We start from the raw sequence: 27,142 nt of genomic DNA, 5'->3' as shown, positions 1-27,142 counted from the left end.
GTGTTTAACTTGGGAATGACTATATATATATTAGTGTTTCAATCCCTATATATACGGCTATACACCAGATACGAAAAAGCCAAACGAAATGCGTGGGTCGGTGATATTCCGAGGTAGTGATCATGGACGCATTTGTCATCTATATATTATATTCAACGATAGGTAAATATCACCCTAATCAATCGGCTGCTTACAAAAAATATGGTATCATATACTATCATGTATAGAATTCATTTTGTATTGTAGAGATTAAGAACCACACACAAAATACTTTCCCCCAATTAACTTTTATTGAGAAACTAAACTGTAAACAATTGATACACGTTTACTTTAAATGATTTATTCGGTTCTAAGACAACTTTTCTTATATAGTCTGATACTGAAGTTTTCTAATAAAGGTTGAAATCTCTTACACTCAATGATTTCGACACATGTATTTTCCAAACTACTTAAAGAATGCCAACTAATCAAAACTATCTCTATTTGAATTTAATAGTATATTGGTTCTCACGTAATTACTTTTTCTTATTTGAATTTTGATAGAGTAAGTTGAGATAATTATAGAAGATAAAAAGTCTTTTTGGTTATTGACTCGTAAAAATAAATCGTTAAAACATATTTTAATGAATTATTTTTGTGTTACAAATTTTGTTTTTGCCTCTTTTATCTTACATTATGCCCATTTATCTTGCATTATTTCTTTTTTTATATCATTTTATCTTGCATTATTTATTTTTTGTGCCTCTTAATCTTACATTATTTGCCTTTTTAATCTATGAACCTGGGGCGGTCGCACCCCTTGTCCCCCTATGTAACCCGGCACTGGATATAGTTTCTCTGTATGCAACTCTAGTTCCAACTGCAGTTTCCAGTTACACTTTCAACATCTTTCACGAAACTCCTGTTTCAACACTGATTCACATAAAGTAATCCGGACATGTTTTTTTTCTTTTTCTTTTTTTTGGTTTTAATATTAAGAAATTCATCACACATATTATGGCAATAAACTATTTCTGAACAGAACCAAGACCCGGTTCACAGATAAGTCTCCCATCTTCATCTCGTTTCCCTTCTTCTAATTAGCACAACAACCATCTTTAGAAAATGATTTCCTTTCATACTTGATGAGTGACACACAAATTAATAATTATCTTTAAATGTAGATCGATTCAATTGAATGGGATAGAGGCGTCTCCTTAGATGAATGCTCGGATATGGGATAAGAAAGGAGCCCTTATGAGTCTTTACATCCTATTGTTTTAGACATATATTGAGATGGACATTAATGTTTAAAGTAATGAAACAAACCCAAGGGGACCCTAAATAATAGACTAGGTCCAGTTTACATTAAAACTAGCTAGGAATAACATTTACCATTTTGCGACAAACACCCATACATCGCTCTTGCTTTCTAAAATTAACTACCACTTAAAAACCAAGCCTCAAATGTTTCGACGAGTTGGCGATGGTTATCGGAAAGGCTAGTGTTATACAAGCCCATTGGTTTCGTTAGGCCCTTTAGTTTTTAAATATTAACTTTGAAAACGAACTACTGCTTAATTTTTCTTATCCAAATATATTTTCTGAATTATTTTCATGTTTTTTTTTAGATTAACCATATGGAGAATGTTATTTACAATATTACGTTGTGACAAATCATAAATCTACAGTTACAATATTATGAAAGTGTCACTTACAATACATGTTATTTACACTATTAGTATAGATTTGCTACATATCATCTCTTTTTTCTCTACAAAAGAAGAAAGCAGGTTACCAATCACTTTACTTAGGCGTTTGCCTTCCTCTGATTAACACTCTTGGCCAGGATCAGGACACTTAAGTTTTATGATGTAAATATATGGGAAATCATATTTAATTTTTTTTCGAACATACGATTATTTTTCAATTAAACATCATCTTATATCATTAACTAGAATATATATTCATTCACCCTTGAAATCAACAAAAAAGATTGAAACTCACAAAATGTTCAAAACGAAGATATTTGGTGAAGGAAATTTATGTAAAGCAAAGGTAAATTATGATGTATGAGACATTCCCCATTGGCAGGTTCATACGGGAGTTCTTAGTATTTTGGATCTAAAAAATAAATCAGAACAAAAAAAAAATCTAAGAACTTCCCTTATATAGTATACCCATTTGTGATCTAAGAGTCGTGTCGGCATTGTATTGGTTGAACAAAAAAATAGAAAAAAGGAAAATTTGGTTGAGAATATTTGAACAAAATTTGGAGTAAATCAGTATTAAAATTTATCATTTTCTCTATTTATGAATTGCACTTCTATTGTAATATGTATTAGTGTTTTTATTATGTTTTCTATGTTTAAAAATTAATTAAATGCAATATTTTCTATTTTAATAAAATTTTAAATGTTTACACATTTATACCACTTCTATTCTATTTACAATTTTTAAATTTTTAAAAACAATATTTTAAAAAATAAGAGACCCAAAATTAGAACCTATCATTAGAGGAGAAAATTTTAACTAAGAGATCATGGATTCTTAAATTCAAAACAATACACAATTAATTCATAAATAATCAAATGGTGTTTAACAACCTCTTATAACAACCCACTAATAATCTTGCCCTGGGGCCGCTAGGTTGGGTGGCCTTGACCGAGTTATCGGTTTACATTTGCTATGTGAATACGACAAGTTTCTTTCAAAAACTTATACTACTTGTTTAAATTACTTTAAAATAGATACACTTTCGTGTGGTTGAATAAGGAAGCAAATATTGACCAGTCATAGTGATATGATCAGTATTAAATCTTCCCAGTTCTTTAAACAATTAACCTAAGCAAGCAGTTTGTGTAAGCATTTAGTTGCTATCCCAATTGGAAACAATGTAAAAACGAAAATTGTGGTAGTAGATGTGTGATTGTATAAGTCGCTATTATTCTTTTAATCAGAATTTACCGTATAGTTCTTTTCTTCTTCAAACATTATAGATTTTACATGTAATAGGCAAACTAATTTTTTTTTATTTGAGTTTGATCCAGATGATACATATATAGGAACGTCCGTTCTATAAAATTTTTATAGAGGCCCTCTGCGAATACATTTCCGTTCAGTTATTTTCAACCTATTTACAAGCGTTTTTCGTGGACTTTCAGTAATGTTCAAAGTCCATATGTTATTATTTTGGTTTATTAGTTCTCGTGAGAATCATATGAGCCTAGTTTTGTTTTTTTTTGTTACTATACTTTTTCCTTATGTCAAAAATTTTAGGGTCCTTCACGAATCACAGTACGTACCCCGCCATGTGAAGTTTACACAGAATGTAAAAATTCTTGTGCTTTTGAGGTTTGAACTAACTGTTTGAATTAACGAACGAGGATGTTCGACTCATTTTTTCCACTCAAGAGTGCTAATAATTAACGGGGGCAGTCCCAAGATGAGATCCCTATCTGGTATTTTTTAATTAATTTCATCAAAATATTAAGGCAAACCATGCAATAAGGAACTAAAAATGTATAAACAAAAAATATAAGTGATTCTGTGGTTAGCATTGGGACTTTTATCTGTTGTTGTTATTATACAAAATCTTAAAAAAAGACGACGAGTGCAATCGGACGGACGACCTTGTTTGGTGAAAAGTGCAGTAAATTAATGTTTAGACTTTGACCTGGTACTGGAAAGTAGTTCGTGTCTTTAATTGATTTTTCAGTTTCATTTTACACAAGAGTCAAAATAGCATTGAATATTTTTTTTTTAAAGTCTACTAATAAGAAAACAAAGATGGTAGGAAAAAAAAAAACAATGTGTGTTACATACAGTGTGTATGTTTGAGCGTGCGTGCGTGTCAAGCGTGTTATATGAGAGATACTTCAAATAAAGACTTTGAAGCAAGCAAGTATGAGACTTTTGAGTCACAAACGTTAGACAATATCACTTTGTTGCTTTTAAGCTACATAGCTCAGAATACCATCAATCACACCACTTTTCACAACAATTCTTTCACCAAAACTAAAGAAGTAATATCTCACATCGAAACCTACATTAATCCAAAATACTAGGCACCAAATGTGGTATTAATTCTAGAAAGAAAAAAAACGAATTAAACAAAATAGAGGTTGCAGTTTCGATTATGCCGAGGACGAAGTTGACATTACGATATCAGTTACGTTTTTTTTTTTTTTTTTTTTTTGATAAAATACGTTTTACTCTATGTAGTTACGATTACTCTTTGTAGTAACTGGTTCGTGAAAATTCTTGTAAAGAAAACAAAGTGTACTGTATAATGTATGTGTAGCTAGATTTTTGGATTAACTAGTCAAAGTTGAATTATAACATAAACGATTAACACAGGGGTGATCATTAAAATTAGATTAATTACAATTCAAATGGATATGAGAGAATGTGTTAAGGCTTCACGCCTCAATTACTGAAGATAGTGGTGTCGCTATCTTTAGATGTGAAAAACATAAAGTCGTGTCGGTATCCTTGGAAAATTTTGAAATTAGTGCGTATTAGCATTGTTTATCCCTAAAGGCACAAATTGTTCCTTGCTTTTAAACGACATTTCATTTCTTCAGAACCTTTAATTATACAATAATTTATATTTAGACCTTTAGTAATCATTTTATTTAGACACAAAAACTTGTGTATCGTTAATTATACTTTTGTTTTGTACATTGGTCTTACTCGTTACTTCAGTTTTTGTAATACTATAAACATTACAATGTTGCAAATATATAAATGACATATATCTATATATAAAAAGTAATGATTTAAAAGTTACCTCAAATTTACATGTAAAGATTCAGATTATATAGCATTGAAGTAAAGGACAATGCAAGGAATTGACCTAACTACTTGGATATTCTAACAATTCATTTCATTTCCTTATTTGGTTAACAAAACATCATGTTTGATTATATGTTTAAGTGATAAACTCCAAGAAACCCATTACTTTTGACCTAATCAGAAAAATAAAAATAAAAAGAATTGTAGCAACGGAAGTTGATACAATATTAGTAATAAATAAAAGATTAGAAGTATTATGCAAATCTAGCAATGATGTAATATTTACACCAACTTTACGTGTAAGCCATCTCACAAATCACAATGCCTCACCAGTCACCACACATACATCAACCTCCTATATAAACCCAAACACATACCTCAAACAACCAAAAGCAAAAAATACCTCATTTACATTAAAGAAAAATGGCGTTAGCGATACCGATTGCGTTTCTTGTAACGCTACTACTAGTATCGGTTCCATCGTCTTTATCCACCACCCTACAACAAGATTTCATGCAGTGCCTCGTCGACAACTCCGACGTCTCGTTCCCGATAACGGCTTCGTTCTTCTCACCTGACCAAAACGCTACTTTGTTCAAAGAGGAGCTTGAATCCACGGCACAGAATCTCCGGTACTTGACGCCGTCGAAGCCGAAGCCTGTCTTCATATTCGAGCCTTTGTACGAGACGCACGTCCAAGCAGCGGTCGTGTGTGCCAAGAAGCTTAAGGTTCAGCTGAGGGTACGTAGCGGTGGCCACGACTACGAAGGGCTCTCGTTCGTCGCCGAGGACGAGACGCCGTTTGTGGTCGTCGATTTGTCGAAGCTTAGACAGGTCGACGTCGATTTGGACAGTAGCAGCGCGTGGGCTCACGCTGGTGCTACCAACGGAGAGGTTTATTATAGGTAACGCTTACGCATAACTTTATATAGCTAGGCCAAACTTTTTGAATAGGAAAGACAAAAATTGAAGCATAACACCAAATTTTTAAATAGCGATAATTATTCTTTTTGTTTCGTAACAATAAACAAAAGTTGCTTCAATTAAGTTTGATCGATTTTTTTTTTCTTATCATAATAGTATTACTGATTTATTTTGGTAGAACTTCGCAGTATTTTGACTTCAAATTCTAACGGAAGGATTGACGTCTTCAGCTACGATATTTCCTAATATATCCATCCCCTATTACCTATTGCCATTTGGGGAAACTTTTTTTTTTTAATCATAAACTTTATATTAGTGGGATTCCCTAGAAACGTCGGTTGAAGTATGACTTAGCTTTTTCCTGTTCTTGTTACAAAGCATTTGTATATTTGTGTGGTTAGAGTTGGTAACATTTATTTCGTAGCCTTTTTCCCACTAAGTTAACTATTTATTTCTCTTTGTCATCTACATAGTTATTTTGTCATTTAGAATTAACATTCATATACACAAACTATTTAAGAGTCATTAATTTAGTCTAGAATTGAATTTAACTTTTAGTTAACCTTCAATAATTTAGTAGTTTGTGTTCTTTTTTTAAAAGGGTTTAACTACACTTGGTTCATAATATTGCATGTTAAGTTTCGGTTAATGATCCGGTAATTTAATCGGTTAACCTTTCTTGGTTTAAAGGATCCAAGAAAAAAGCCAGACCCATGGTTTCCCGGCGGGTTTATGCTCAAGCCTTGGCATGGGCGGTCACTTAGTCGGCGGAGCTTACGGTTCGATGATGCGCAAGTTCGGCCTCGGTGCTGACAATGTACTCGACGCCAGAATCGTCGACGCCAATGGTAAGATCCTTGACCGTGCTGCGATGGGAGAAGACGTTTTCTGGGCGATTCGCGGAGCTGGCGGCGGTAGTTTCGGAGTGATCCTCGCTTGGAAGATCAAGCTCGTACCGGTTCCAGCCACCGTGACGGTATTCACAGTAACGAAGACGCTTGAGCAAGACGGGACTAATGTATTGTACAAATGGCAACAAGTCGCTGATAAGCTTGACGATGATCTCTTCATCCGCGTGATTATTTCTCCGGCGAGAAAAACCACCGGATCGGCAGATCGAACCATCTCGATGTCGTTCCAAGCTCAGTTTCTCGGCGACTCTAATCGTCTCTTGGAGGTACGATAGAGCTTTATTTCAAACTTATGGGTCTAAAATTTGAACCTCTTTTATTTCTATGATTCTTACAATTCAAGGAATAAACTTTTTATTCTTACAATTTCAACCCCGACAGATAATGCAGAAGGATTTCCCTGAGCTAGGACTGACCGAGAAGGACTGCACTGAGATGAGCTGGATCAAATCAGTGATGTACATTGCCGGATTCCCAAACAGTGCAGCACCAGAAGCTTTACTAGCCGGTAAATCATTGTTCAAGAATCACTTCAAAGCCAAATCAGACTTTGTGAAAGAGCCAATTCCAGTAGAAGGCTTAGAAGGATTATGGAAGAGGTTTTTAGAAGAGGATTCGCCTTTGACGATATGGAACCCTTACGGAGGAATGATGTCGAGGATCTCCGAGTCAGAGACACCTTTCCCTCACAGGGAAGGGACGTTGTTCAAGATTCAGTGGCTAAGCACTTGGCCAGATGGGGAAGCGAGTGAGGCCAAGCATATGAAGTGGATTAGGGAAATGTATGATTACATGGAGCAGTATGTGTCCCAGAACCCGAGGCAGGCGTACGTGAATTACAGGGATCTTGATTTGGGGACTAATAAGGAAGGAAGTGATGCTAGAGAGTGGGGGGCTAAGTATTACAAAGGGAACTTTGAGAGGTTGGTGAAGATCAAGGGTGAGTTTGATCCTGATAATTTCTTCAGGCATGAACAGAGTGTTCCAACAAAGATTGGTTGATTTATATTGGACTTCGTTCTTGTTGTTAGTCAATGGGTTTTAAATTTTAATAAAGAACATCAGTTAAAAACTTAAAAGTATAGAAATAATATGGATCTGGGTTTTGTCATAGGGAACGCTCTATATTTTGTGTTTCTGTTTAGGCAAAACAATCTTTACTTGTTTATGTGGGTTGGTTTTGTTGAACAGAAAATTTGGTTTCGAACTAAATATAGATATTTTCCTATTCTGAACTATAGAACTACATTTTAGTACATAAGTAGTTTGTACGAGTGTCACCACAAGACATACAAAATTTGGCAACACAATACAATCTTCTTCATTCATATCTGCATCCTAGAACCAAGGGAATCAGTCAATGAAGAATCAAACAGTAAGAGACATATCCAAAAATTTTACTGCTTTTGATGACTTTTTGGACTGAGGAACCATCTATCAACAAAGGTTTTGTAAAAACTCGGATGCAAAAACTTGTTGTTCTTCGCTCAACAAAGAGAACCACTTGGTAACCAGATTGACAGAACCAGATGAGCTTTGGTCGTGAGAACAAGGAAGGATTGTGGTTTTGCCTTGAAAGGCTATTGGCAAATCCAGTTGAAGTGTCTTCAGGAGGGAGCTCACAGTTGCTATCTGGACTGCAAAACCGGCCTTTAGTGTCGTCTCACACTGTAAAAATGCTGACAGTTTCACTCTCAAGTTTGAGATTCCTTCATTTTCATAGCCACCAGCATCCACTCCAATACTGGAAAATATCAAACAAGAGATGAGATCTTAGATATTATATTGGTCCTTCTGTATAAAGAGACAAAACTTAAAATATTACCTGCTAAGTTGCCCGAGAAGAGAGACGATTGCAACAGAGAGGTTCATTGGCAATGGCATTCCAAGCATCTTAAGCAGTGGAGCAACAATGTTCGCCCTAGTCCAGTCCCATGCCTGCATTGAAATATCAGATCAAATTGGTTCAGTAGACTAGAAATTAGAAAAACAATGCATCAAGGTTGGAAATGCTTTCAAAAAAAAATTAATTACGTACCGTGTAACAAGCAATAAGCTCCACCAATGACAGAATGTCACAGAGATTAATACTTTGATCCCTGGTCAATACGCACTGGAAGTCTTTGTGTGCTGGGCTAAATTCCTTCAAGCTTTGATGCAACGTATTAGACTGCGCAAACTCCTGAAGAATTTCCATGAGCTTATATGCCATAGCCTCCAACGAGGAAGACCTGTCTGAGAATAGACACTTGTTCTTGCCTGAGTGCAACTTAGCATTTGCATCCACAGTACCAATCTGTCTGTTCTCTAGAAACATGACAATGGATTTCAACACTTCAATTGATAGGTCATACTCAGTAGAGGACACCATTTTATCTCCAGCAATGTAAGCAAAAACGTGAAGAATGGTCAGTAGCACTGAGGAGTTCTCACGACTGTGCTTGTGCAAGATTTCAAAGGAAGCTTCCCAGATACATCCAGTACGATCCAGTGCAGTACATATTGCCGCCAAAACAGTACTTCCAGCCACCAAATGCTCATTTGGAGCGATTTTGCTGACGAGAGCCATATATTCTCCATTGAAGGTGACAGGAATGCTTAGATCAGAATCAGATGTTTCTGATGATTTAACAGAAGATAGTACCCTCTGCTCGGAAAGGAGGTCCTGAAGGAGAGCAAGGAGTTCTTCCGAAAATTCAGACAGCATAATTCCAGCTTCAATATCAGCCATAACTACACAAGAAAAATCCAAGTTCAATAAATCAAAGCATCAAATCAAAATAAGATTGATATATATAGTTTTGAGATGAATAAATAAGGGAAATGGTTTTGGGCCATACCACCATGTATATGTTTTGAAAAAGAATCCATGCAGGAGAAAGAATCAACATTCAAAGTGTTCCCCATTTTCATTGAGGAAACCACAGAGAAGTTATGGAGTAGCAACGAGAGGAACACACAAACCCTTTCCCTGAAAAAAAAGAAGAATAAATTAGCGCCGGACACTAGTTTACTGATGAAGTTTGAAAACAAATTATATAACCATTATGACTTGAAAAAGCATCAGAGAGCAGAACAACTTACTGGGCCAAAAGGTTTTCTTCCATTTTTAAAGAGGATAGAATTGCTGGCACTGCCCACTGTGTTGTAGTAACTGCCGGACATTGGTGAGCACAATTTTTTGCAGCATGGAATATTTTGATGATACTGTTCCGGTCTTCAATATTTGAAAACACAACAACGTGTTGAAGAATATGACTATGCAAAGTTGTCAACATGGGTGGCATTGTGACTGTCACTAAATCATTCGGAGTGTTGAGACTGGGAGTTTCACTAGAAATTATGGTCTCACGTAAACCCATGTTATTACTGGCAGTCAAGTCAAGAGCCCTGGCAGGATTTTTGTCCTCATTCACGATCTCGCCACCCAAAAAATCTACCTGAGGAAGATCAGGAGAAAGAAGCGATTCTCTGGCCATCTGGTAATAACTCTCTTCTTCCAAATTATCCAACTCTAGCAACTTCATATAATCTGTAACAGCAACGTCCTCCGGAAATAATGTTGTCGCCTCATGTCCTTTAGCAGTAGAGAGGCACATAGTTTTTCCAGCATTATTACCTGGAATCTTGTCTGACTGGTTAAACTCAAAAAAATTAGTCTTCTTCTTAGAAGAAACCCTTCTTTTCTTGGAAACTGTAATGCCATCTGCGGAGGAGCCACCTTGCCTATCAGGGACCAAGGTTCCTTCTTTTCCTAGAGGCCTATACCCGGTTCCAGCAACCATGGACTGCACTGTGCCCATCTTCTCTCCAATCTGCGAATTTTTCTTTTTATCATCAGATGAGAGATGCTTACGAGACACAACTGCCTCTAACAATCTTTTTCTTTTCCGGGAGTTCTCATCAACTACCTCATCACTATCTGTCCGACATCTTTGACGATATTTTTCAGCCACCAAACAGAGATTCCCATTTTTAGTTGTGTCGGAGATTTTCTGGAACATAATTGATTTTGTTGGTTGGACATTCGGTTTATCTTTTGCTATTTCTGCTGAAGTAGTAACAGAGAACTGCTCTTTTCCCTGTGAGGCCAGTAACTGCCCATCAGAAAAAGATGTTGCGCTGGAAATTACTCCAGAACTCTGTAATTTTCTAGAGCCTCCAGTCGGAGACTCTAATTGAGAAATAGTACCTGAGACAGACTCACTCACGCCTCGTCCAGATTTAGCAGTTAAGTGAGCAGAAAACTTGCGAGCCTGCTCCAGAAAACCAGAGGTGGCAACCAAATTGCGTCGTCCGTCACAATGCTTTTCACCATTACAGTTCTTCTGTGATTGTAGCTTCACCAGTTCCCTGCTTCCTGAAGCCTGCATAGCAATAAGATAAACATAAGAAGACTATCAAGGAATTAGATTGATACAGTAAAGTGTTAGATTGATAAAATGTTCTAAATAATCCCTGTTTAGATATAGGCCAGTGTTACAAAGTTGAAAACAGATAAAATGTTCTCACCTTCTACAGTCAAGACAGTCAGATTCAGTGTCACTAATTGCAATAAACACAAGAACTCCAAAAGTATACAGACAAGTGTTCATGCTCAGATAACTTCAACTGACTAGTTCAGCTAAATTGGAATATTTGAGCCACGCATCTAAGCCTAGAATATTCTCTCAGGAAGATTGAAAATAAACAAAATGATTATATTTTATCCATCATGCAAAACGTTGGAAAACGGGTAACAAAGAAAGTATCAAATTTCAAAACACATCTACGGTCATCAAGCCAATTTTCAAATTAGGATGAGAAGAAATATGTCATAAAAAATTAATGGCAGAAACAAACCTTTTTAAGGCCAGCTGTACCTTCAACGTCTGTTGAAAAATACTCATCCAGTAGGTTCATGCGATTTGCAAAACTACCAAACTCCAGTTTTAACTGACCTAGCTCTTTGGCCTGAAATTCCCTTTGAAATTTTTCAAATTTAGCCACTTTATTGGAGTGTTTTGCACAATTTCTCTCAAACTTCAGCTGTTTCTTCAAAAGCTTGCGTTTAGCCTTTTCCAGATCTCTGACTTTCTGAGGGGAAATAGAGTGAGTCTTGATGGATTCCTGGGAAGGTGATAGCTCCTGCACTTGCTTCTTTAAACCTTCAGTCACTAATCGTGTTTCTTGTAACTGCTGAGTCAGATCATCAACACGAGATTTCCAGTCCAAGGCTGATTTCTTATGCATCTCAAGGAGCCTTATCTTCTCTTCCAGTTTTACCGAGTTTTCAGCTAACTTTACTTTGCTACTAGCGCTTTCCGATTCCATTTCTTTCGTAAGCTCTTCATTTCTTGCTCTAACAGTTTCAAATTTTTTAGAAAAACCTTCCGCAAGCTTCATCTGTTCCCTAGCTTTTGCACTCTCCATATCTGCACGTTTTTTCTCTTTCAGTGCCTTTTGTTTTTCAAACTCAAGTTGCTTTTTTACAGTCTCCAGATTGGAGGTCAAAGTAAGTAAATCAGAAGTCTTATGAGCTGTAGTTCTTAACATCTCCAACTCAGAAAGATACTGATCAGCTTTCTTTTTCTCTGATTCTGCTTTCTTCCTTTCTGACTCTGTCTTCTGCCTCTCGCTTGCAAGAAGATTTTTAACCAGACTAATTTCTTTTTTTACTTCAGGAACAAGTGGCTTGGTCTCCTCATCTTTTACTACCAGAGCCTTTGCCTTGTTCAGTTCCTTAAAAGCGTGTTCCCGCTCTTCTTCAGAATTATCTGCCCTTAATGTTTCTTTCTTAAGGAGTTCCTTCAGTTCATTGATCTCCTTTCCTCGACTGGAAGCTTGATGCTGAAGAAGCTTTGTTTCTTTAAGGTTCTGCTCCAGTTTTTGTTGCAAAGACAATATCTCAGACTTCAAACCAGAAATTTCTTTCTCCAGTGCTGCTCTTACCGTTGAATCATTTTCCTTAGTGTCTCTGTCAGCCGCCATCTCTCCAAGTTCTGTAGTATTCAGATAGCAAAAAGGCAGTGATCAGTTAAAAAATCACAAGAAGATTGGGAACTATAGTAACAACAACATGTTTCCAGCCAAGTCCCACAGCCGAGTTTTAAAGCATATCCCTAGCAGCTCAAGTAAGATCATTCAATTATAATCGCTAAAGAATCATCAATTTGGAAGAATTAGCTACCTCATATCATAGACATGAGGCATAGAGCGATAATCTTCTCTAATGTTTATGGTTAACCTCAATACATCAAGGGATCATGTACCATAACACAATTAATCATCATCAATAGAAGCACAACACATCAAAACGCAGCAAGCTAATACCTGCCATTTTAAAGTCCAAATTCAAGGCATCTAAATTGCTACCAATAGATATAATTTCAAACAAGAAAGAACCTACAAAACAGATAATCCACTTACTTTTCTCGAGCTTAGATTTTTCAGCATTAGCATCTGCTATGGCCTTCTGGAGAAGAGTTACCGCTTCTTTAAAAGCATCCCGCCTCTTCCTCATTCCCATGTACTTCCCTTGCCACTGTGAGATACAAGTCCAAAAGATTCTTATGAGAAAGAAAGTACAAAACACCATAAATCGTTTGAAAATCAAATACTGTGGAGAAAACACATACCGCGAGGCAGCAAGGGTTTCCTGAAGCCAGTTCAGGTGGAGCATTAGCCGCCGCCATAGCCGGAAGAACTACTCCGATTGTGGATCAAAATCTCACATAAATGGAAAATTCAACGCCATGAAACGGAGTAGGGTGGGGGGAGAAGATCCTAATAGACAACGAAAATCAGAAACCCTAAACCCTAATTTTCAGTGAGCAAGAGAAGAGAGGAAGGAACAGTAGAGAGTTCGAAGAGAAGAAGGAAGCGAGGAGTCGATGAGACCGCGAGAAACTGGATCTTCGGGGCGGGTGAGGGAGGGTCGGTTTTATTTCGTTAACCAGGCCCAGCCCAATATAAGCTTTTTCTTTTTAATTGTTTTTTTTTAGTTATTCACTCCTTCCGGTCCATATATAATTTGGTTGTCTTTCAAATATAGTAAAATTTTGTCTTTTTGGACTTAAACTGTATTAAAACAATATAATAAATCGTTTTGGTCATCAAACGTCGTTGTCACATCACCGATACACGACGGATCAAGTTATATAGATCATGGTATAAAATTTTCACATGCGATAAGAACTGGGTACTACAAGACTACATTTTCAATTTTTTTTTGCTATTTATTTCCTTACAGATTTGAGATAGAATACCACTGGCCAAATGCATGGACGCTAGTAGATATGTTTGATTGCTTTCGTTGAGTAACACACCAAAGATATTATATTAGGATGTGAAACATTAATTTAGAAAGACCGTGACCCAAATGAAACCTCAGATAAGCATCTCAAAACTCATTAAGGATGATTAAAATAAATTTTAACATCAAGTATTGAAAATATCCTTTTTCGTTTTGCTTTTTAGTAAGTACTATTGCTGTTTCTTGGGGGCTTTTGTTGTGGGTACTGTCCCAAACACTATGTCCCATAACGACGAAGTTATACCAAATCCTTTGTCCTGAATCCTGAAGTGATGATTCAAGTGGTACTTCTGCACAATCATAAGAAAAGAGCATAACTAATAAGTCAAAAGGGTTTTTACTGTACAGCTCTCTTCTGCAATCACACCAAGAGAAAAGAAAAGAACTCCCCGGGTTTTAAAAAAACTTGGCATTGTTTTTACCTTGAGATTTTTGGTCACTGGTCTAGTTGGTTGGGCATGGTGAAGGTAATAATGAGTGACATCATACATCACGTACCCAAGCATACCTCCACCAAACAATGCAGGTGCGGTTGAAGTAGTTGAGATCGCCTTCGCGATATTCCAGAACTAGGACACAAGATAAAAAATATGCTTTAAGGTCTGGCAGTGAAAACAGGTAGAACGCTGGGTTAGTCAGTGTAGATGAGTACCGGAATGCATAAAATCGCTGTTGCAGTAGGAGGAAATACAAGTCGAAGGTGGTCCATTGGGTGCTTGTGATGGCATCCATGAATAAGATAGTGTAGCGTGTTTCCCCTGGAATGGTTCCACAAAATCATTAGCATCTGATGAAGTCAAGTTTTGAGGAGTTTGTCGGTTTGAAGTGGATACATAGGGAGTACTCCTACGATGTATGTGAAATGTAACAGAGAGGACAGAGAGAGAGAGTGTCGAACCAGTAACTCTTCGTTTTGATGTGGAAAACGAAGCGGTGAAGAAAGTATTCTATAAACGTCCAGATAAATATTCCCATGGCAACAACTGGGACGATTTCTGGAAGTGAACAGCCCATGCTTACTGACTTTGAGATGCACCAGACTACAACTGGCAACCAAATGACAGGAACCGCCCACCAAACTGTAAGGGTCAAGAACTGTTCCATTGCAAAATATGTCAGAGAATGGAGATTATTAGAGGCTTATCGACATTATTGCCTGTTATTGAAAAGTTTATATGTAAAATTGACAATGAAAATTAAATGAAACTGATATACCTCCCAAAAGTCACTCTGAAAGAAACGAGGGCCTTCCTTGGTCGCGATAGGTTGATGAACCCATTCCTCATAATCTTCTCCAAGATGACCAACCTGTAACACATCCAAAGCAATGGCAAAAGGGATTGAAAGGGGAACTTTACTTTAAATAGCTCTAAGAAAGAAACGAAGACAATCTTGGGTGATTATGGTCTCAAGACAATGTTGACAAACACTATTCCAAAACTCGGTAAAACATTACTTTACCTGAAATACAAGGGGCTTCGTAAGATCCACAGTGAATCCCTGAGCAACCATTTTGGCAGACTTTTTACTGATCTGAAAAAAATAAGAGAACAAAGACGATAAAGAGAAAAAAACATGCTGCAACTACAACTGTTTCGAACAGAAACTATAATGAAACACCTGGTGTCATTTTCAACAGGTCAAAATATATAAAACGTACAGATTCTCTTCAATATGGGGAATTTTTTTCTCATATAGATTAGAGGCCTGAATCTTGACTCTTAAGCATCACTTCTTAAAAATGGCTAAGAAAACGATAGGGGTCTATTCAATTATTTGACAAGATAGTTAACTTTATTGTTCTTATACAATTTATACCCAAATAACTTATCCAAATATGTTAGTTAGTATATTAGTCCCAAGAAATTGAATTACTAGCATAAAAGCAAGTATCAATTAGATTGAAAGAAAAAAAATATTAATCATGTGCTTCTCACTCATTCTCCTCCAAAGGACCCACCACCAAAACACACACAAACATCACATATATATACACAAGTAACCTATCCAGAAAACTCAAAATCACCATCAAGGAAACAAAACACACGGTTCCTAGTTGAGTTGACACACAGAATCTAAAAGAGTCCTATATAAGTCTTATAACCATAAATCGAAGTTCTTAATATTGAACCATTTCGCTAATCTCGCAGAGAGAGAGAAACAATGAGGCTTACGTTGTCACCTTCCATCTAGCAAAAATGTCCCAAATAAATTAAGCATTTCAACAACAATGCGTAATGAGAGATTTAATGATTTGTTGTTCTAGAATCAACACCAAATCACTCCGATCTAAACACTAACAACACCAAATCAATCCCATTGAAATCTCAATGTTCCAGCAAAAATGAAATCTGAGGATGAAACAAACAAACAAACACGGATTCAAAACACCAAAGAGAGAATAGAAACGAACCTGAACGACAAGTGCAGGATCTCAGCGACTCTAACGACGAAACGAGAGACGTCGGAAGACGAAGAGAATCGCCGAGATTTTTTTTTTTTTTTTTGTGTCGATTCGCCCCTTGAGGTTTTGGCGTTGGGATGTGTGTATTTGATAGAGAGAGGCAACGTCGGTGTGTATATCTTCTAGGGAAGTTGATTGAATCTGGACCGTTGATTTTGAGAGAAGACCTTAGATCTCGGAAGGCCAACGAATCGTCCAGTCAATATTCAAAAATCGAAAGAAAAAGAAAGAAAAACTCAACAACGGCTGTGCCAGGTTGTTTGCTCTTTTGGCTCTAGTCTCATACCTTAGCTGTGGCTTTGCTATACGCTCGTGTTCTCACTTGTCACGCTTGTTATTAGGATCCCCCCCCCCCCCCCAATATTTTGCACGTTGCTACATTTAACACTACTGTTTTGACATTTTTTTTTAATTTTAGTCTCAAATTTTATATTCACTTATATCAAAACTTAGGAAATTTTGACAAAAAGGAAAAATTAGGAAATTAGTCATACGTGAGCCAAAAGCTTATTTCAATATTCTAGTTCTAGTCTTGTGTAGACTTAAAGCGAACAACAAATGTTCAAATAATTTGTTGACTTAAAGCCATCATTTTCCATAGACGGATAGACCCATGAGAACGTTATGATTGAATTATATGAGAGCACAACTTAACAGTTTTGATTGTTCTTTCTCTTTTTGAAATTCAAATTCAACTTCACTTATATAAAAAGTTAGGAAATTACGCTCATGCATTGGAAGATTACATGCTGTATTAGTCAATTATTAAATTCGGAGATTGGCCGTTAGATAATGATCATACTTTTGATTTTTTTAATTGGAGTAAAATATATAAATGCTTTTTAGGATTTTGATGTGGACTCTTATGATGATCATCATATTGACGTTGAATCATTCACGTACCAAAGTACCAATATGTTGTCAGCGTCAAGGCAACAACTTAAGTTGGCCTCACTATCATCTTAAGTCTTGATTATATATTATTTTGTTTGTTAAATGAATAAGAATATTTCTCTATTGCTTAAAATCCAATATTTACCAAATACAACACAGAAAATTATCTATAAACAAAATTGTTTAATTGGTTAAATGGCTTTTCTACATAGTATTAGTTTTGAAAAAAGATTACCATTAGCCATTTAGCTGGTTCGTAAAATATGTGAGAAAATGTAATGAAAATACGTGATCGAAGAATTAAAACAACAAATAATGTGAATATGTTGATCAAATCTGACGTTCAAAGATAGAGCTTCTTTGACAACATGACTTATCAAATTTTGTTTGTTTAAAACGAAAGATAGAACTGAACAAGGGTTTGTTAGAAAAATATGATATACGTTGTAATATGTTACTTAGATTAGATGTATATGTCGATCCTAAATCAACGGACTGAACACCTACTTATCCTAATGTTTTCATTTGGTTTGGATTTTTAGGTGCACGTTTTTGTTGGATCCCTCATCCGCAAACATTTTTCATCGTCGGATACGCTATTGGAGAATATGGCATATGATGTGGTCAATTTTTGAAAAACTGTTTCTACCGGCAGCAAAATCCACCACACCAACAAATTATAACCATCTCATCTACAAAAACAACTACAGTTTGGTTATAATAATAGTAAATACTCTAATAATTAAGAAAAAACAACCTAATAATTAAGATAAGTTAGTTGTAGTTTCAAGTAGCTGTGACAAGATCACAACAACTGATTTTATATAATAACAATAATAAATTAATTTGTAATCAATCTATCCCCTATCCTTTTCTACAGATCAGTCACTTGTTACAGCTCATTCCAAGACAGACCAACCAATTGTTTTTTTGTTTGTTCCAAAAATATCCCTTGGTTTTTTATTTTCCCTTCCTATATAACTAGCCACCATCCGCATTTTAATCGGTACCCTTCAAACTTTTTTTTTTTTTGTTTGGTTCTCTAACGCCTTCGAGAAAACAAAGCGTAGGAGAAGGTGTCTCTCGTTTTCTCTCTTCCAAAAACTCAGTTTTCTATAATTTTTTTTTTGAAAAATTTTCGCGGGGGAAAAAATGAGAGAAATCCTTCATATCCAAGGTGGTCAATGCGGGAACCAAATCGGAGCCAAGTTCTGGGAAGTGATCTGCAACGAGCACGGCATTGATCCGACTGGGAAATACGACGGCGACTCCGATCTCCAGCTTGAGCGTATTAATGTCTATTACAACGAGGCAAGCGGCGGAAGGTACGTTCCACGCGCCGTTTTGATGGATCTTGAGCCTGGAACTATGGATTCCATCAGATCTGGTCCTTTCGGTCAGATTTTCCGGCCAGATAACTTCGTCTTCGGCCAATCCGGCGCCGGGAATAACTGGGCTAAAGGTCATTACACTGAGGGAGCTGAATTGATTGATTCTGTGCTCGACGTTGTTAGAAAAGAAGCTGAGAATTGCGACTGTTTACAAGGTAAGGCTCTCACTCATCACTACCTCTGCTTCCTCGCCTTTTGAAATTTTTTGTCAATTCGATTCGTCTCGAGCTTTGATTTGTGTGGTAGTGATGATGAGACGCATAGAGATCTATTGATTATGGTTCTGTGGCCATTTAGTTGATTAGGTATTAATCAATTGGGATACTAAATTGTATCTTCCATAAACATTGTTGTGATTTTGTTCTTGAATAGGGTTTCAAGTTTGTCACTCGTTGGGTGGAGGAACTGGCTCTGGAATGGGAACTCTTCTCATCTCCAAGATTAGGGAAGAGTATCCAGATCGTATGATGCTCACGTTTTCAGTTTTCCCATCTCCTAAAGTCTCTGACACTGTTGTGGAGCCATATAATGCGACTCTCTCTGTGCATCAGCTTGTTGAGAACGCTGACGAATGTATGGTTTTGGACAATGAAGCTCTCTATGATATCTGCTTCCGTACCCTCAAGCTAGCCACTCCAACTTGTAAGTAGTGTTTTTTTTATCTACTCTTTCATCTAGTTGCGTTTTAGAAGTATGATGTATCTGGACAAGGTTTTGAAACCGTAGGAAAATCTCAAAACAGAATTAGAGTCAGAACTCAGAAGTGATAACTCTAAAATGATGTATTATAGTAATCTACTTTAGATTTACCTCAACTTGATAAACCATTTGATACTGGTAGTAGTTGGGTTGGTCTCCTGTCATTGTCTCTTGTACGTTATTAGGAGTCTTCTATGTTATCACTTATCACTAAGTCACTAACAAACAACCAAAGAAGAGATGTTTCTCCGGTTTTTTTGACTCTTCTATCTAGTTGCGTTTAGAAGTATAATGTTTAATGTTGACTCTTAGATTGCTGATCATTATCTGGACATGGTTTTGAAACCGTAGGAAAATCTCAAAATCCTTATCTTATTTCTACAGATTTAATAGACATATGTTAAAAAAAATTATACCACCAAGTTTTTCTGACATGTAACAAGGAACTTGTTTTTGCTTTGGTCATTTGCAGTTGGAGATCTAAACCACCTGATCTCTGCCACGATGAGCGGTGTCACATGCTGTCTTCGTTTCCCTGGTCAGCTTAACTCCGACCTCCGCAAGCTCGCAGTCAACCTAATCCCGTTCCCGCGTCTCCATTTCTTCATGGTGGGTTTCGCCCCTCTCACATCCCGTGGCTCGCAGCAATACCGTTCCTTATCAGTGCCCGAACTGACCCAACAAATGTGGGATGCCAAAAACATGATGTGTGCTGCTGACCCAAGACACGGACGTTACTTAACTGCATCAGCAATGTTCCGCGGCAAAATGAGCACAAAAGAAGTAGACGAACAGATGATCAACGTCCAGAACAAAAACTCATCATACTTTGTTGAATGGATCCCAAACAACGTTAAGTCTAGTGTCTGTGACATTCCACCAAAGGGTCTCTCAATGGCATCGACCTTTATCGGTAACTCGACTTCGATTCAAGAGATGTTTAGAAGGGTGAGCGAGCAGTTCACAGCGATGTTCAGGAGAAAAGCTTTCTTGCATTGGTACACAGGAGAAGGAATGGACGAGATGGAGTTTACTGAAGCAGAGAGCAACATGAACGACCTCGTGGCTGAGTACCAGCAATACCAAGATGCTACAGCCGATGAGGACGAGTATGAAGAAGAGGATGAAGATGCTGAGCTCGATGCTTGAGATATTTAGATCATGTTTAAACCAAAAGAATATTGTTTTCTCTTTTCGTATTCGCTGGCTTTGATTGTTCTCTTGTCTCTTGTTTTACGGTATTGTTTTGGGTGTAAATTGTAATGATAACTAATTTGTGAGAGTGTATGTGTGTAAACAGAAGATGAGGTATTTGCTGGTTTGGTCCTAAATTCCTAATCATTTCTCGTTTCGGTTTATATATATCTGGTTTGGTTTGAGGTCGCATTTAATTATGGTTATGACTTATTGTGGGCATGGATTTTTTAGGGGAATTGGCAAAAGAAACCAAGAAAAAAACAAAAATTAATTATCTAACTATAGGAACCATATACTTATTATATACTCTATATAAACTATATTATATACTATATTACCCTTACCCTTACCACCACAACCATAGTCACTCTCTTATCACCACCATCCCACCTCCTTACCACAATCACCCTTAGCCTCATACCACCAGTTCTGGCCGCCAGAATGATGGACCTCAGGCCACCGACACTACCGCCGCTAGTCGTCGCCTAGTCACCGGATGCTGGACCACCACCGCCAGTCACCGGGCCACTATCACCGAATGCTGGACCACTATTGCCGGACCGTCGCCACCGGTCACCGGACCGCCGCCACCCTTCACTACTATCTTTATCACGAAAACACTAAAATAGTAATTTTGTCTACCCCTTATCCTTTTTTTCTAATTTTTTGGAATTATATGCTATTTACTTAATTTGATTCAGGATTTTGGTTATTAGGCAAATTGACCTTTATTTATTTATTTTTATTTCTTTAACGATGTCTACGTGTGATAGTTTGTCACGACACAAACCTAATTTTGGTGTAATTTCATAATTTTTACCAACAATTAAATGATAAAAATGGCTATAAAGACAAAAAAAACAAAAAAAAACAATAAAGTGGGATAATTAATTGAAATATAGAGAGAGCAGGTCCGTCGGATTAAAAAGAAATAGAGAAAAGAAAAAAAAAAAAAAGGTGCGAGAGAGAGGAACCCTAACGTCTCCCTTTATTTTTCGATTCTCGCCGTCTTTCATCAGAGTCTGCTTCTTTCTCTCTTCAAGAAAGAGAAAAATAAAATCTCCGGAGACTTATAAAAAAGTTTCGCGGAGTGAAGCCTAAGCCGACGGAGGTAGGTAGGTGAATAGCATAAGCTAATTCAATTACTCATCTTTTGTTAGTTCTCTCACCGTTCCATTTTGTGTATTTTTTAGGGGGTTGAAACGTTTCTGTAGTGTGTTTTTGGTTATATTGATTGTTGTAGCTCTCCCTATCCCTATTCTCACCGTTGGTACATAGAATTTTTTTCCTGGTCTGAAATTCGAACTAGACTTTTAACTGATTTTGTTTCTAGTAAGCTTAATTGAGTGTTTATGGGTTGCCTTTGTTTGTAAGTTAATGTTGGAAGTTTTAGAGATTTATGAATTACTCATCTTTTCCATCAGGAAAGTTCCGTACTTTGGCCAAGTTGAAGTAGCAGCAGCAGCACCCGTTTACAACAAAGTTCGGTTGAGGATGGGGGCAGTGGAGGTTCTAAATGATTCGTCGAGCCTATATGCATCGGACCTTGTGGAGAATGTTGATTTATCTGACATGAATTTGGTGCAGACCTTGAGAAAGGCCCTTACCTCTGTCCAAACTGTGAGTCTTGTATTAACTCTTGCTTCTTTCCTCTGCTGCTTATGTGTTTTGCGTATATATATATATATATGTTGATGTTCTATGTGTTATGCTTCTTGATACTAGTTTATTATTTCTTTGATAATGCCAGGGTGACTCAGACCTTTACAATGAGATTGTTGAAGTTATGAGCAGGGACGTGAAAGACTTTCGTGCTGATTTTGATGCAGTGGCGCAGCTTGAGGTGTGTTCTATTCTTTGTATGGCAATCAATTCTCTTTTCTTTTATTCATTTTTCTTTTTTCTGTTTGCTGAAGTATTTTCATTGTTCAATTCAACTTGCAGACAGTCTTGAAGGCTCTATCATGCTCTGTGTCTTGCATAGATATCGTTCACCATTATAAGCTTCTTTCTGCGGTAATTTTCTATTCAAGCTAACAGTTGCTTTCAGCTTAACTAGTTTAAGATGCATCCTTCCACCTCTTACCCTGGATTTCATCCCAATTGCCATGTCTAGCTTTTTGGAATGAAATTGTGGGACCACAACCCTAATGTCATGGATGCATTGGTGAACCTAGTCATATCACTGGTACACAACTCAACACTTTTATGTCTATTGTTATTAAACTAGATGAGGAGGTATACAATTTATGTTTTGCCTCTTTTTCCATCACAGGCTGTCACTAGTGGAAAATATCTGGACTCTTGTCTGAATATGCTCATAAAGAATTTTCTTCCACCTCCTTGGGTAATAAAAAATCTTTCGAACCCCCGTATACTAAACAAGAAGACAGAAGTTTTTGCTCGGGTGCATGCAGCATTTCTGAAAATATCTATTTTGGTTCCTCTTACTCCCTCAAGATTAGTGCCAATGCTCTCTCAGAACATGCCCAAAATACACAGAAAGGACCTTGTGAGTCTTTCTTTTTGGTAAATTTGCAGTCGCAAGCTCATACTGGCGATAAACTCATAAGAAAAATATATCTTACCCGTCTTGCAGTTGATGGTGATATATGTGGAGAACTTATTAAAGTTGGAGAATAGCTCAATCGGGCGAGTTGGTGGCAGCGTGATTCTTAATGTGGTGATGGAGAGACTGCGAGATTTGGATGTAAGTAGACAGATTATTATGAATATATACAATTGAGGTCAGTAAGTGTGGTGGTATTGGTGTTTGAATGCTATGCTGGTGTATCCCTGTAGGTAGAGATTGGATGGGATGATATTCCACAAGATGACTCTAGAGGCATGTTCGATATGGAACTTGAAGATGCAGTTGAAGGCACCATCGATGAAGGAGACGAGGTAGCTTATGTTTGTTTTAATCATTTATGTTTTCTTTTGGTATGATTAAAAGTTGCTAGGGAACAAGTTAGTAGGAACATTCGTTTTGCTGTTTTACGAGAGTTTGGATTTGATTATATATTGCAGTTTCCAGTAGGACCTCTAAGTCAGGATACATCAGGTGGAAGTATTGTCGTCTCCGAGTTGTTGGACAAATTGATGGTCATAGCTTTTGAGCATCTTGAATCCTGTCAAAATGATGGTCGGTTGGATGAGGTATGACACAAAATGGGACCTCGTTGAAATATCTATACTTTTCTTAATGGACTCACAAAATCTTCTTAGCCGTTCTGATTTTTTCTAATGATTTTGGTTGGCTTAGGTGTTTGAACTCCTCTTTCAGTCATTTGAGAATTTCGTTCTGGACACATACAAATCAAAATTCTCCCAGGTAGGCCACATAATTATCATATTTTGCATAATTCTGAACATCATTCTTCCAGAATCTAGCAAGGTCGACATGAGATGTCTCATTTTACACTCACTTTCGATATAATCTGCAGTTTCTGATGTTCTATGCCTGCTCACTCGATCCTGAGAATTGTGGTGTGAAATTTGCAAGCAAGTTGATGGACATTTTTCTCTCCAGCCGCAAGTCTCCAGCTACCAGGCAAGTACCCCGTCCTCTTTCATAATCGAAATTTTCTTATTCGCTGCATGCGGCATGCCATGCTTTGTTATTGTTCTAATCACAATTTGGTTGTGCTTTTGTTTCTCCCCATCAACAGAAGGAGTGCGGTGGCTTATCTTGCTAGCTTCTTGGCTCGCGGAAAGTTTTTGCCTGTTTCCTTTGTGGCTAGCATGTTGAAAAGGTGGAAGGGATTTCTACAAAATGTTACCTTAAACATAATCATTTGATCTTATTGAAGCTTCCGTTTGTTGTAACTTCTAACATTGATTTTGTTTGTGTCTAAAACATTGTAGGTTGATGGATGAGTGTGTGGGTTACTGCAGAACTTGCAATGGTGATATTAGGCCTGAAGCACATCTTATTTTCTTCTCTGGATGCCAGGTATGTATAGCTTACAAGCTCAAGCTCCACCTGTCACAAAATTCTACAATCATCCCGTTGCTATTTCATGCTGGAAAATATATTTTGTGATATGTCCTTTAAAGTTTCAAGTTTCAAAGAGTCTTCAAAATGTGGTTACAGTTGCTGAAACCGTCATTTGAATCTGTTCTGTGACCACAGGCAATCATGTATGTGCTCTGCTTCCGGATGAGGTCTATCCTGGATGTTCCTCGCTTACGGTCCGAGCTTACACCATTGGAGTCAATTTTAACGCACAAACTAGACCCATTAAGTGTGAGTTATTTTTTCGTCACATATGCTCAGCTGTCATTTGGAAGTGATCCAACTTATTAATTGCATGATAAGCGAATTTGCTTTGGGACTAGGTATGCATTCCATCTGTGGTAGCGGAGTTCCTTAGACAAGCTAAAGCAGATGGTCTGTTCATCGTCTCCGACTCGTTCATTTTCAATAACCAACTTGAGTCTGAGCTTTCCGGTTCTTTTGGCGGGTGTGATAAGCTTAAAACTTTCTTCCCGTTTGATCCTTGCTTGCTCAAATCCTCAAACAGGTTCATCACTATCTTAAAACCATTGCACTGATACTCTTTTGCAAGAATCTTAAATGAAGGCTAATGTTCTTGACCTTGACTCTGTTTCTGCATCTTCTTGGATGATGTTTAGCTTTATCTCCCCGAATTTCATCTACTGGTCAATGGTGAGAGCTCCCTACGACGAAGATGAAGAAGATGATTTTGATGCTGAGGTAATCGTGAATGGAGATGAGGACAGTGAAGAAGGCGAGGATGAGGATGTTGATTATGCCATGAACAAGATGTCCATAACCCCAAAGCACTCTTTCAAGAATCAGATGATGGAAAGAGACAGGCTTTTAAGAATGCCTTCCAGAATCAGACCCTCCACGAGTCCTGAATCCTTGTGATTTTTTAATAAACGCAATTTTGAAGCAAATATGTAACAGTGATTCAGCTTGGAACTTATTATTGTATGAAACTATGTTTTTTTTTTCTCTTTCGAATTGTGATCACTTAAAGGAACGATAGGAGAGACCTAAATTATCTAATCGATGGACTGAAGGAAAGAAACAACTACACAAGAGATATCATCTGTACTTCCTCTAGCCAAAGCTTTATCAATTAGTGTTCTCGCAGCTTCCTCTGCATTCCCTCTCTTTTTGATTTGATCCCAAACATCTTCATTCGACATCACCTGATTGAGAAAACCGACCAAGATTAGTCCAATATTTGTGGTGTAAGTCTTATGAGACTAGTATACAGAAGAAACCTTCCAAAGTCCATCGCTAGCCAAGATCAAGAACTTGGCGTCATCGTGTATCTCGACAATCTCTACATTCGGTGTCACACTTATATGCTCTTTAAGCCTTCCGTCTCCAAACGCACGCGTCATTGCTAGTTGTCCATCCACTCTCGGAACATTACCTAAACATTATAAGGAACATAGGTGATTCGTCATTACCTAATCATTGTTTTTTCTTTTCGTTTCAATTAAGACACAAAAAGAAGGGGACCTGCTTCTTGGTAGACGAAGCCACCTCTGCTCTCGACAAGGTCTCTCTCCTTCTCAGGTTCGTGATCAACCGTAACTTGCTTGACTACACCACTTTCACGACACAAGATTGCTCTTGAATCTCCAACGTTTGCAACCACAATTTTCTTCCCATCAATCACTATAGCTGTCACAGCCGTGGAGCCACCTCGTGGACCAACCACGTTATGGAGAATGTAGTCGTCCGTAGACTTATATGCTCTCTTGATTGCCTTCTTAGGGTTTCTCCAAAAATCCGGCTTCAAGAAACAACAACAGTCTTTAAATTTTATAAGATATTCTTGAGTAAGGGATGAGTGAGTTTTTGTTTTTGAAACCTGACTCAAGATGTTATCAAATAGATGGTTTTGCAGATAATCCGCAACCTCACGGCCTGAGTGGCCATCAAAAATAGCGTATAACCCAATATTGTGGCCTTTAACGGTTTTGGTATCAGCTACGATGTAGTCTTCCATGCTATGACCCATTTGGCCCTTCACTAGATGGTATCCATGATCAAACTCACGTTTACAGTATCTTTCATTTTCCTCATCATCGTCAGCATTATCATCAACATCAACAAGATCATGATTACAATCATCATCTTCAACATCAACAACAACAACATCATTATGAGGTGTTTCTTCTTGTACACGTAAGTGATCTTCTTTTTCCTGGTTCTAGATATACAAGTAAAAAACCTTTCATCAAGTCAAAGATCATATAGATAGACAGATTACAATCATTGATTACCTTTACTGCATGCACAAGTATTTTCTCTGGACTGTGAGTTGAGTTCTGCAAGTAAGGTATCAAGAACTCAATTACGAACTAACCCCAATAAACTTGAACGACAAGAAAAGTCACGAGACAGAAGAAATAATTAACCTTGATGGTCTTCTCCATTATATTGCCTGCATATGAGTTTTTTCCTTTTTTTTTGGTGCGGTCTTAGACGAAAAAGCTAGGAAGAAGAAGGATCATGACTAGTTGAAGATTTAAATAGTTTGAGCGGTGCTATGATGCTGACATCGACACGTCAGCTCCACCAATCACGCCTTCAATATGCCAA

General features: G+C 37.3%; 6 protein-coding genes across 15 annotated transcripts; 3 read left to right on the top strand and 3 right to left on the bottom strand.

The window, feature by feature from the left end:
• Positions 1–4,918: 4,918 nt before the first annotated feature.
• On the top strand, positions 4,919–7,690 carry LOC104792237 (monolignol oxidoreductase AtBBE-like 15). Its single transcript, XM_010518340.3, has 3 exons — positions 4,919–5,681; positions 6,391–6,877; positions 6,993–7,690. Exons 1-3 carry the CDS (start codon positions 5,200–5,202, stop codon positions 7,611–7,613), a joined length of 1,590 nt encoding a protein of 529 aa, XP_010516642.1. The 5' UTR covers positions 4,919–5,199; the 3' UTR covers positions 7,614–7,690.
• A 116-nt stretch (positions 7,691–7,806) lies between these two features.
• Positions 7,807–13,563, bottom strand: LOC104792236 (uncharacterized). Of its 5 annotated transcripts, none has more exons than XM_087453687.1 (9): positions 13,229–13,506; positions 13,020–13,134; positions 12,781–12,923; positions 11,454–12,592; positions 9,696–10,978; positions 9,452–9,582; positions 8,650–9,344; positions 8,437–8,549; positions 7,807–8,355 (listed from the first exon to the last, which is right to left on the bottom strand). In XM_087453687.1, exons 4-9 carry the CDS (start codon positions 12,579–12,581, stop codon positions 8,049–8,051), a joined length of 3,657 nt encoding a protein of 1,218 aa, XP_087309813.1. In that variant the 5' UTR covers positions 12,582–12,592; positions 12,781–12,923; positions 13,020–13,134; positions 13,229–13,506; the 3' UTR covers positions 7,807–8,048. The 5 variants fall into 5 exon arrangements, with proteins under 5 accessions (XP_087309813.1, XP_087309815.1, XP_010516640.2 ...); XM_087453689.1 differs by having other exon boundaries at positions 11,474–12,592; positions 13,229–13,425; XM_010518338.3 differs by lacking the exon at positions 12,781–12,923 and having other exon boundaries at positions 13,229–13,563.
• A 421-nt stretch (positions 13,564–13,984) lies between these two features.
• On the bottom strand, positions 13,985–16,758 carry LOC104792235 (dihydroceramide fatty acyl 2-hydroxylase FAH1). Its single transcript, XM_087453676.1, has 8 exons — positions 16,656–16,758; positions 16,319–16,536; positions 15,367–15,438; positions 15,121–15,213; positions 14,804–15,000; positions 14,558–14,663; positions 14,328–14,474; positions 13,985–14,195 (listed from the first exon to the last, which is right to left on the bottom strand). Exons 3-8 carry the CDS (start codon positions 15,415–15,417, stop codon positions 14,076–14,078), a joined length of 714 nt encoding a protein of 237 aa, XP_087309802.1. The 5' UTR covers positions 15,418–15,438; positions 16,319–16,536; positions 16,656–16,758; the 3' UTR covers positions 13,985–14,075.
• Positions 16,759–18,139: 1,381 nt separating this feature from the next.
• Positions 18,140–20,711, top strand: LOC104792233 (tubulin beta-7 chain). Its single transcript, XM_010518336.3, has 3 exons — positions 18,140–18,809; positions 19,027–19,296; positions 19,826–20,711. The coding sequence occupies exons 1-3, from the start codon at positions 18,416–18,418 to the stop codon at positions 20,500–20,502; spliced, it is 1,341 nt and encodes a 446-aa protein (XP_010516638.1). The 5' UTR covers positions 18,140–18,415; the 3' UTR covers positions 20,503–20,711.
• Positions 20,712–20,892: 181 nt separating this feature from the next.
• On the top strand, positions 20,893–25,536 carry LOC104792231 (uncharacterized). Of its 6 annotated transcripts, none has more exons than XM_087453686.1 (16): positions 20,893–21,178; positions 21,975–22,170; positions 22,301–22,393; positions 22,495–22,566; positions 22,667–22,738; positions 22,826–23,062; positions 23,150–23,260; positions 23,353–23,454; positions 23,581–23,709; positions 23,816–23,884; positions 23,997–24,103; positions 24,222–24,305; positions 24,418–24,505; positions 24,686–24,799; positions 24,892–25,076; positions 25,189–25,536. In XM_087453686.1, exons 2-16 carry the CDS (start codon positions 22,045–22,047, stop codon positions 25,445–25,447), a joined length of 1,848 nt encoding a protein of 615 aa, XP_087309812.1. In that variant the 5' UTR covers positions 20,893–21,178; positions 21,975–22,044; the 3' UTR covers positions 25,448–25,536. The 6 variants fall into 6 exon arrangements, with proteins under 6 accessions (XP_087309812.1, XP_010516633.1, XP_010516632.1 ...); XM_010518331.3 differs by lacking the exon at positions 20,893–21,178 and adding an exon at positions 21,431–21,661; XM_010518330.3 differs by lacking the exon at positions 20,893–21,178 and adding an exon at positions 21,452–21,665.
• LOC104792232 (putative protein phosphatase 2C 28) lies at positions 25,465–27,041 on the bottom strand. The gene is made up of 6 exons (XM_010518334.3): positions 26,959–27,041; positions 26,824–26,868; positions 26,409–26,750; positions 26,054–26,330; positions 25,810–25,964; positions 25,465–25,734 (listed from the first exon to the last, which is right to left on the bottom strand). Exons 1-6 carry the CDS (start codon positions 26,974–26,976, stop codon positions 25,585–25,587), a joined length of 987 nt encoding a protein of 328 aa, XP_010516636.1. The 5' UTR covers positions 26,977–27,041; the 3' UTR covers positions 25,465–25,584.
• Positions 27,042–27,142: the final 101 nt, after the last annotated feature.

The sequence above is a fragment of the Camelina sativa genome, chromosome 6 (genome assembly GCF_030686135.1).
Source record: "Camelina sativa cultivar CO46 ecotype springtype chromosome 6, ASM3068613v1".
Taxonomy (NCBI): Eukaryota; Viridiplantae; Streptophyta; class Magnoliopsida; order Brassicales; family Brassicaceae; genus Camelina; species Camelina sativa.
The sequence above is the reverse complement of the archived record's forward strand: the minus strand, read 5'-3'. Positions and strand labels throughout refer to the sequence as shown.

What these genes read in the sequence shown, in the direction of transcription:
- LOC104792233 (XM_010518336.3), top strand. Translation starts at nt 18,416, where the DNA reads ATGAGAGAAATCCTTCATATCCAAGGTGGTCAATGCGGGAACCAAATC. An exon ending in GAATTGCGACTGTTTACAAG is followed by an intron (nt 18,810 to 19,026) that starts GTAAGGCTCTCA and finishes GTTCTTGAATAG; the next exon opens with GGTTTCAAGTTTGTCACTCG. An exon ending in CAAGCTAGCCACTCCAACTT is followed by an intron (nt 19,297 to 19,825) that starts GTAAGTAGTGTT and finishes GGTCATTTGCAG; the next exon opens with TTGGAGATCTAAACCACCTG.
- LOC104792231 (XM_087453686.1), top strand. Translation starts at nt 22,045, where the DNA reads ATGGGGGCAGTGGAGGTTCTAAATGATTCGTCGAGCCTATATGCATCG. An exon ending in ATTATAAGCTTCTTTCTGCG is followed by an intron (nt 22,567 to 22,666) that starts GTAATTTTCTAT and finishes TGCCATGTCTAG; the next exon opens with CTTTTTGGAATGAAATTGTG. An exon ending in CCATCGATGAAGGAGACGAG is followed by an intron (nt 23,455 to 23,580) that starts GTAGCTTATGTT and finishes TATATATTGCAG; the next exon opens with TTTCCAGTAGGACCTCTAAG.
- LOC104792235 (XM_087453676.1), bottom strand. Translation starts at nt 15,417, where the DNA reads ATGGTTGCTCAGGGATTCACTGTGGATCTTACGAAGCCCCTTGTATTT. An exon ending in TTCAGAGTGACTTTTGGGAG is followed by an intron (nt 15,001 to 15,120) that starts GTATATCAGTTT and finishes GCAATGGAACAG; the next exon opens with TTCTTGACCCTTACAGTTTG. An exon ending in ATCAAAACGAAGAGTTACTG is followed by an intron (nt 14,664 to 14,803) that starts GTTCGACACTCT and finishes GAACCATTCCAG; the next exon opens with GGGAAACACGCTACACTATC.
- LOC104792237 (XM_010518340.3), top strand. Translation starts at nt 5,200, where the DNA reads ATGGCGTTAGCGATACCGATTGCGTTTCTTGTAACGCTACTACTAGTA. An exon ending in AACGGAGAGGTTTATTATAG is followed by an intron (nt 5,682 to 6,390) that starts GTAACGCTTACG and finishes CTTGGTTTAAAG; the next exon opens with GATCCAAGAAAAAAGCCAGA. An exon ending in ACTCTAATCGTCTCTTGGAG is followed by an intron (nt 6,878 to 6,992) that starts GTACGATAGAGC and finishes CAACCCCGACAG; the next exon opens with ATAATGCAGAAGGATTTCCC.
- LOC104792232 (XM_010518334.3), bottom strand. An exon ending in TTGATAACATCTTGAGTCAG is followed by an intron (nt 26,331 to 26,408) that starts GTTTCAAAAACA and finishes TGTTTCTTGAAG; the next exon opens with CCGGATTTTTGGAGAAACCC. An exon ending in CTTCGTCTACCAAGAAGCAG is followed by an intron (nt 25,965 to 26,053) that starts GTCCCCTTCTTT and finishes TATAATGTTTAG; the next exon opens with GTAATGTTCCGAGAGTGGAT.
- LOC104792236 (XM_010518338.3), bottom strand. Translation starts at nt 13,285, where the DNA reads ATGGCGGCGGCTAATGCTCCACCTGAACTGGCTTCAGGAAACCCTTGC. An exon ending in AAAATCTAAGCTCGAGAAAA is followed by an intron (nt 12,593 to 13,019) that starts GTAAGTGGATTA and finishes TGAATACTACAG; the next exon opens with AACTTGGAGAGATGGCGGCT. An exon ending in GAAGAAAACCTTTTGGCCCA is followed by an intron (nt 9,583 to 9,695) that starts GTAAGTTGTTCT and finishes CTTTTTTTTCAG; the next exon opens with GGAAAGGGTTTGTGTGTTCC.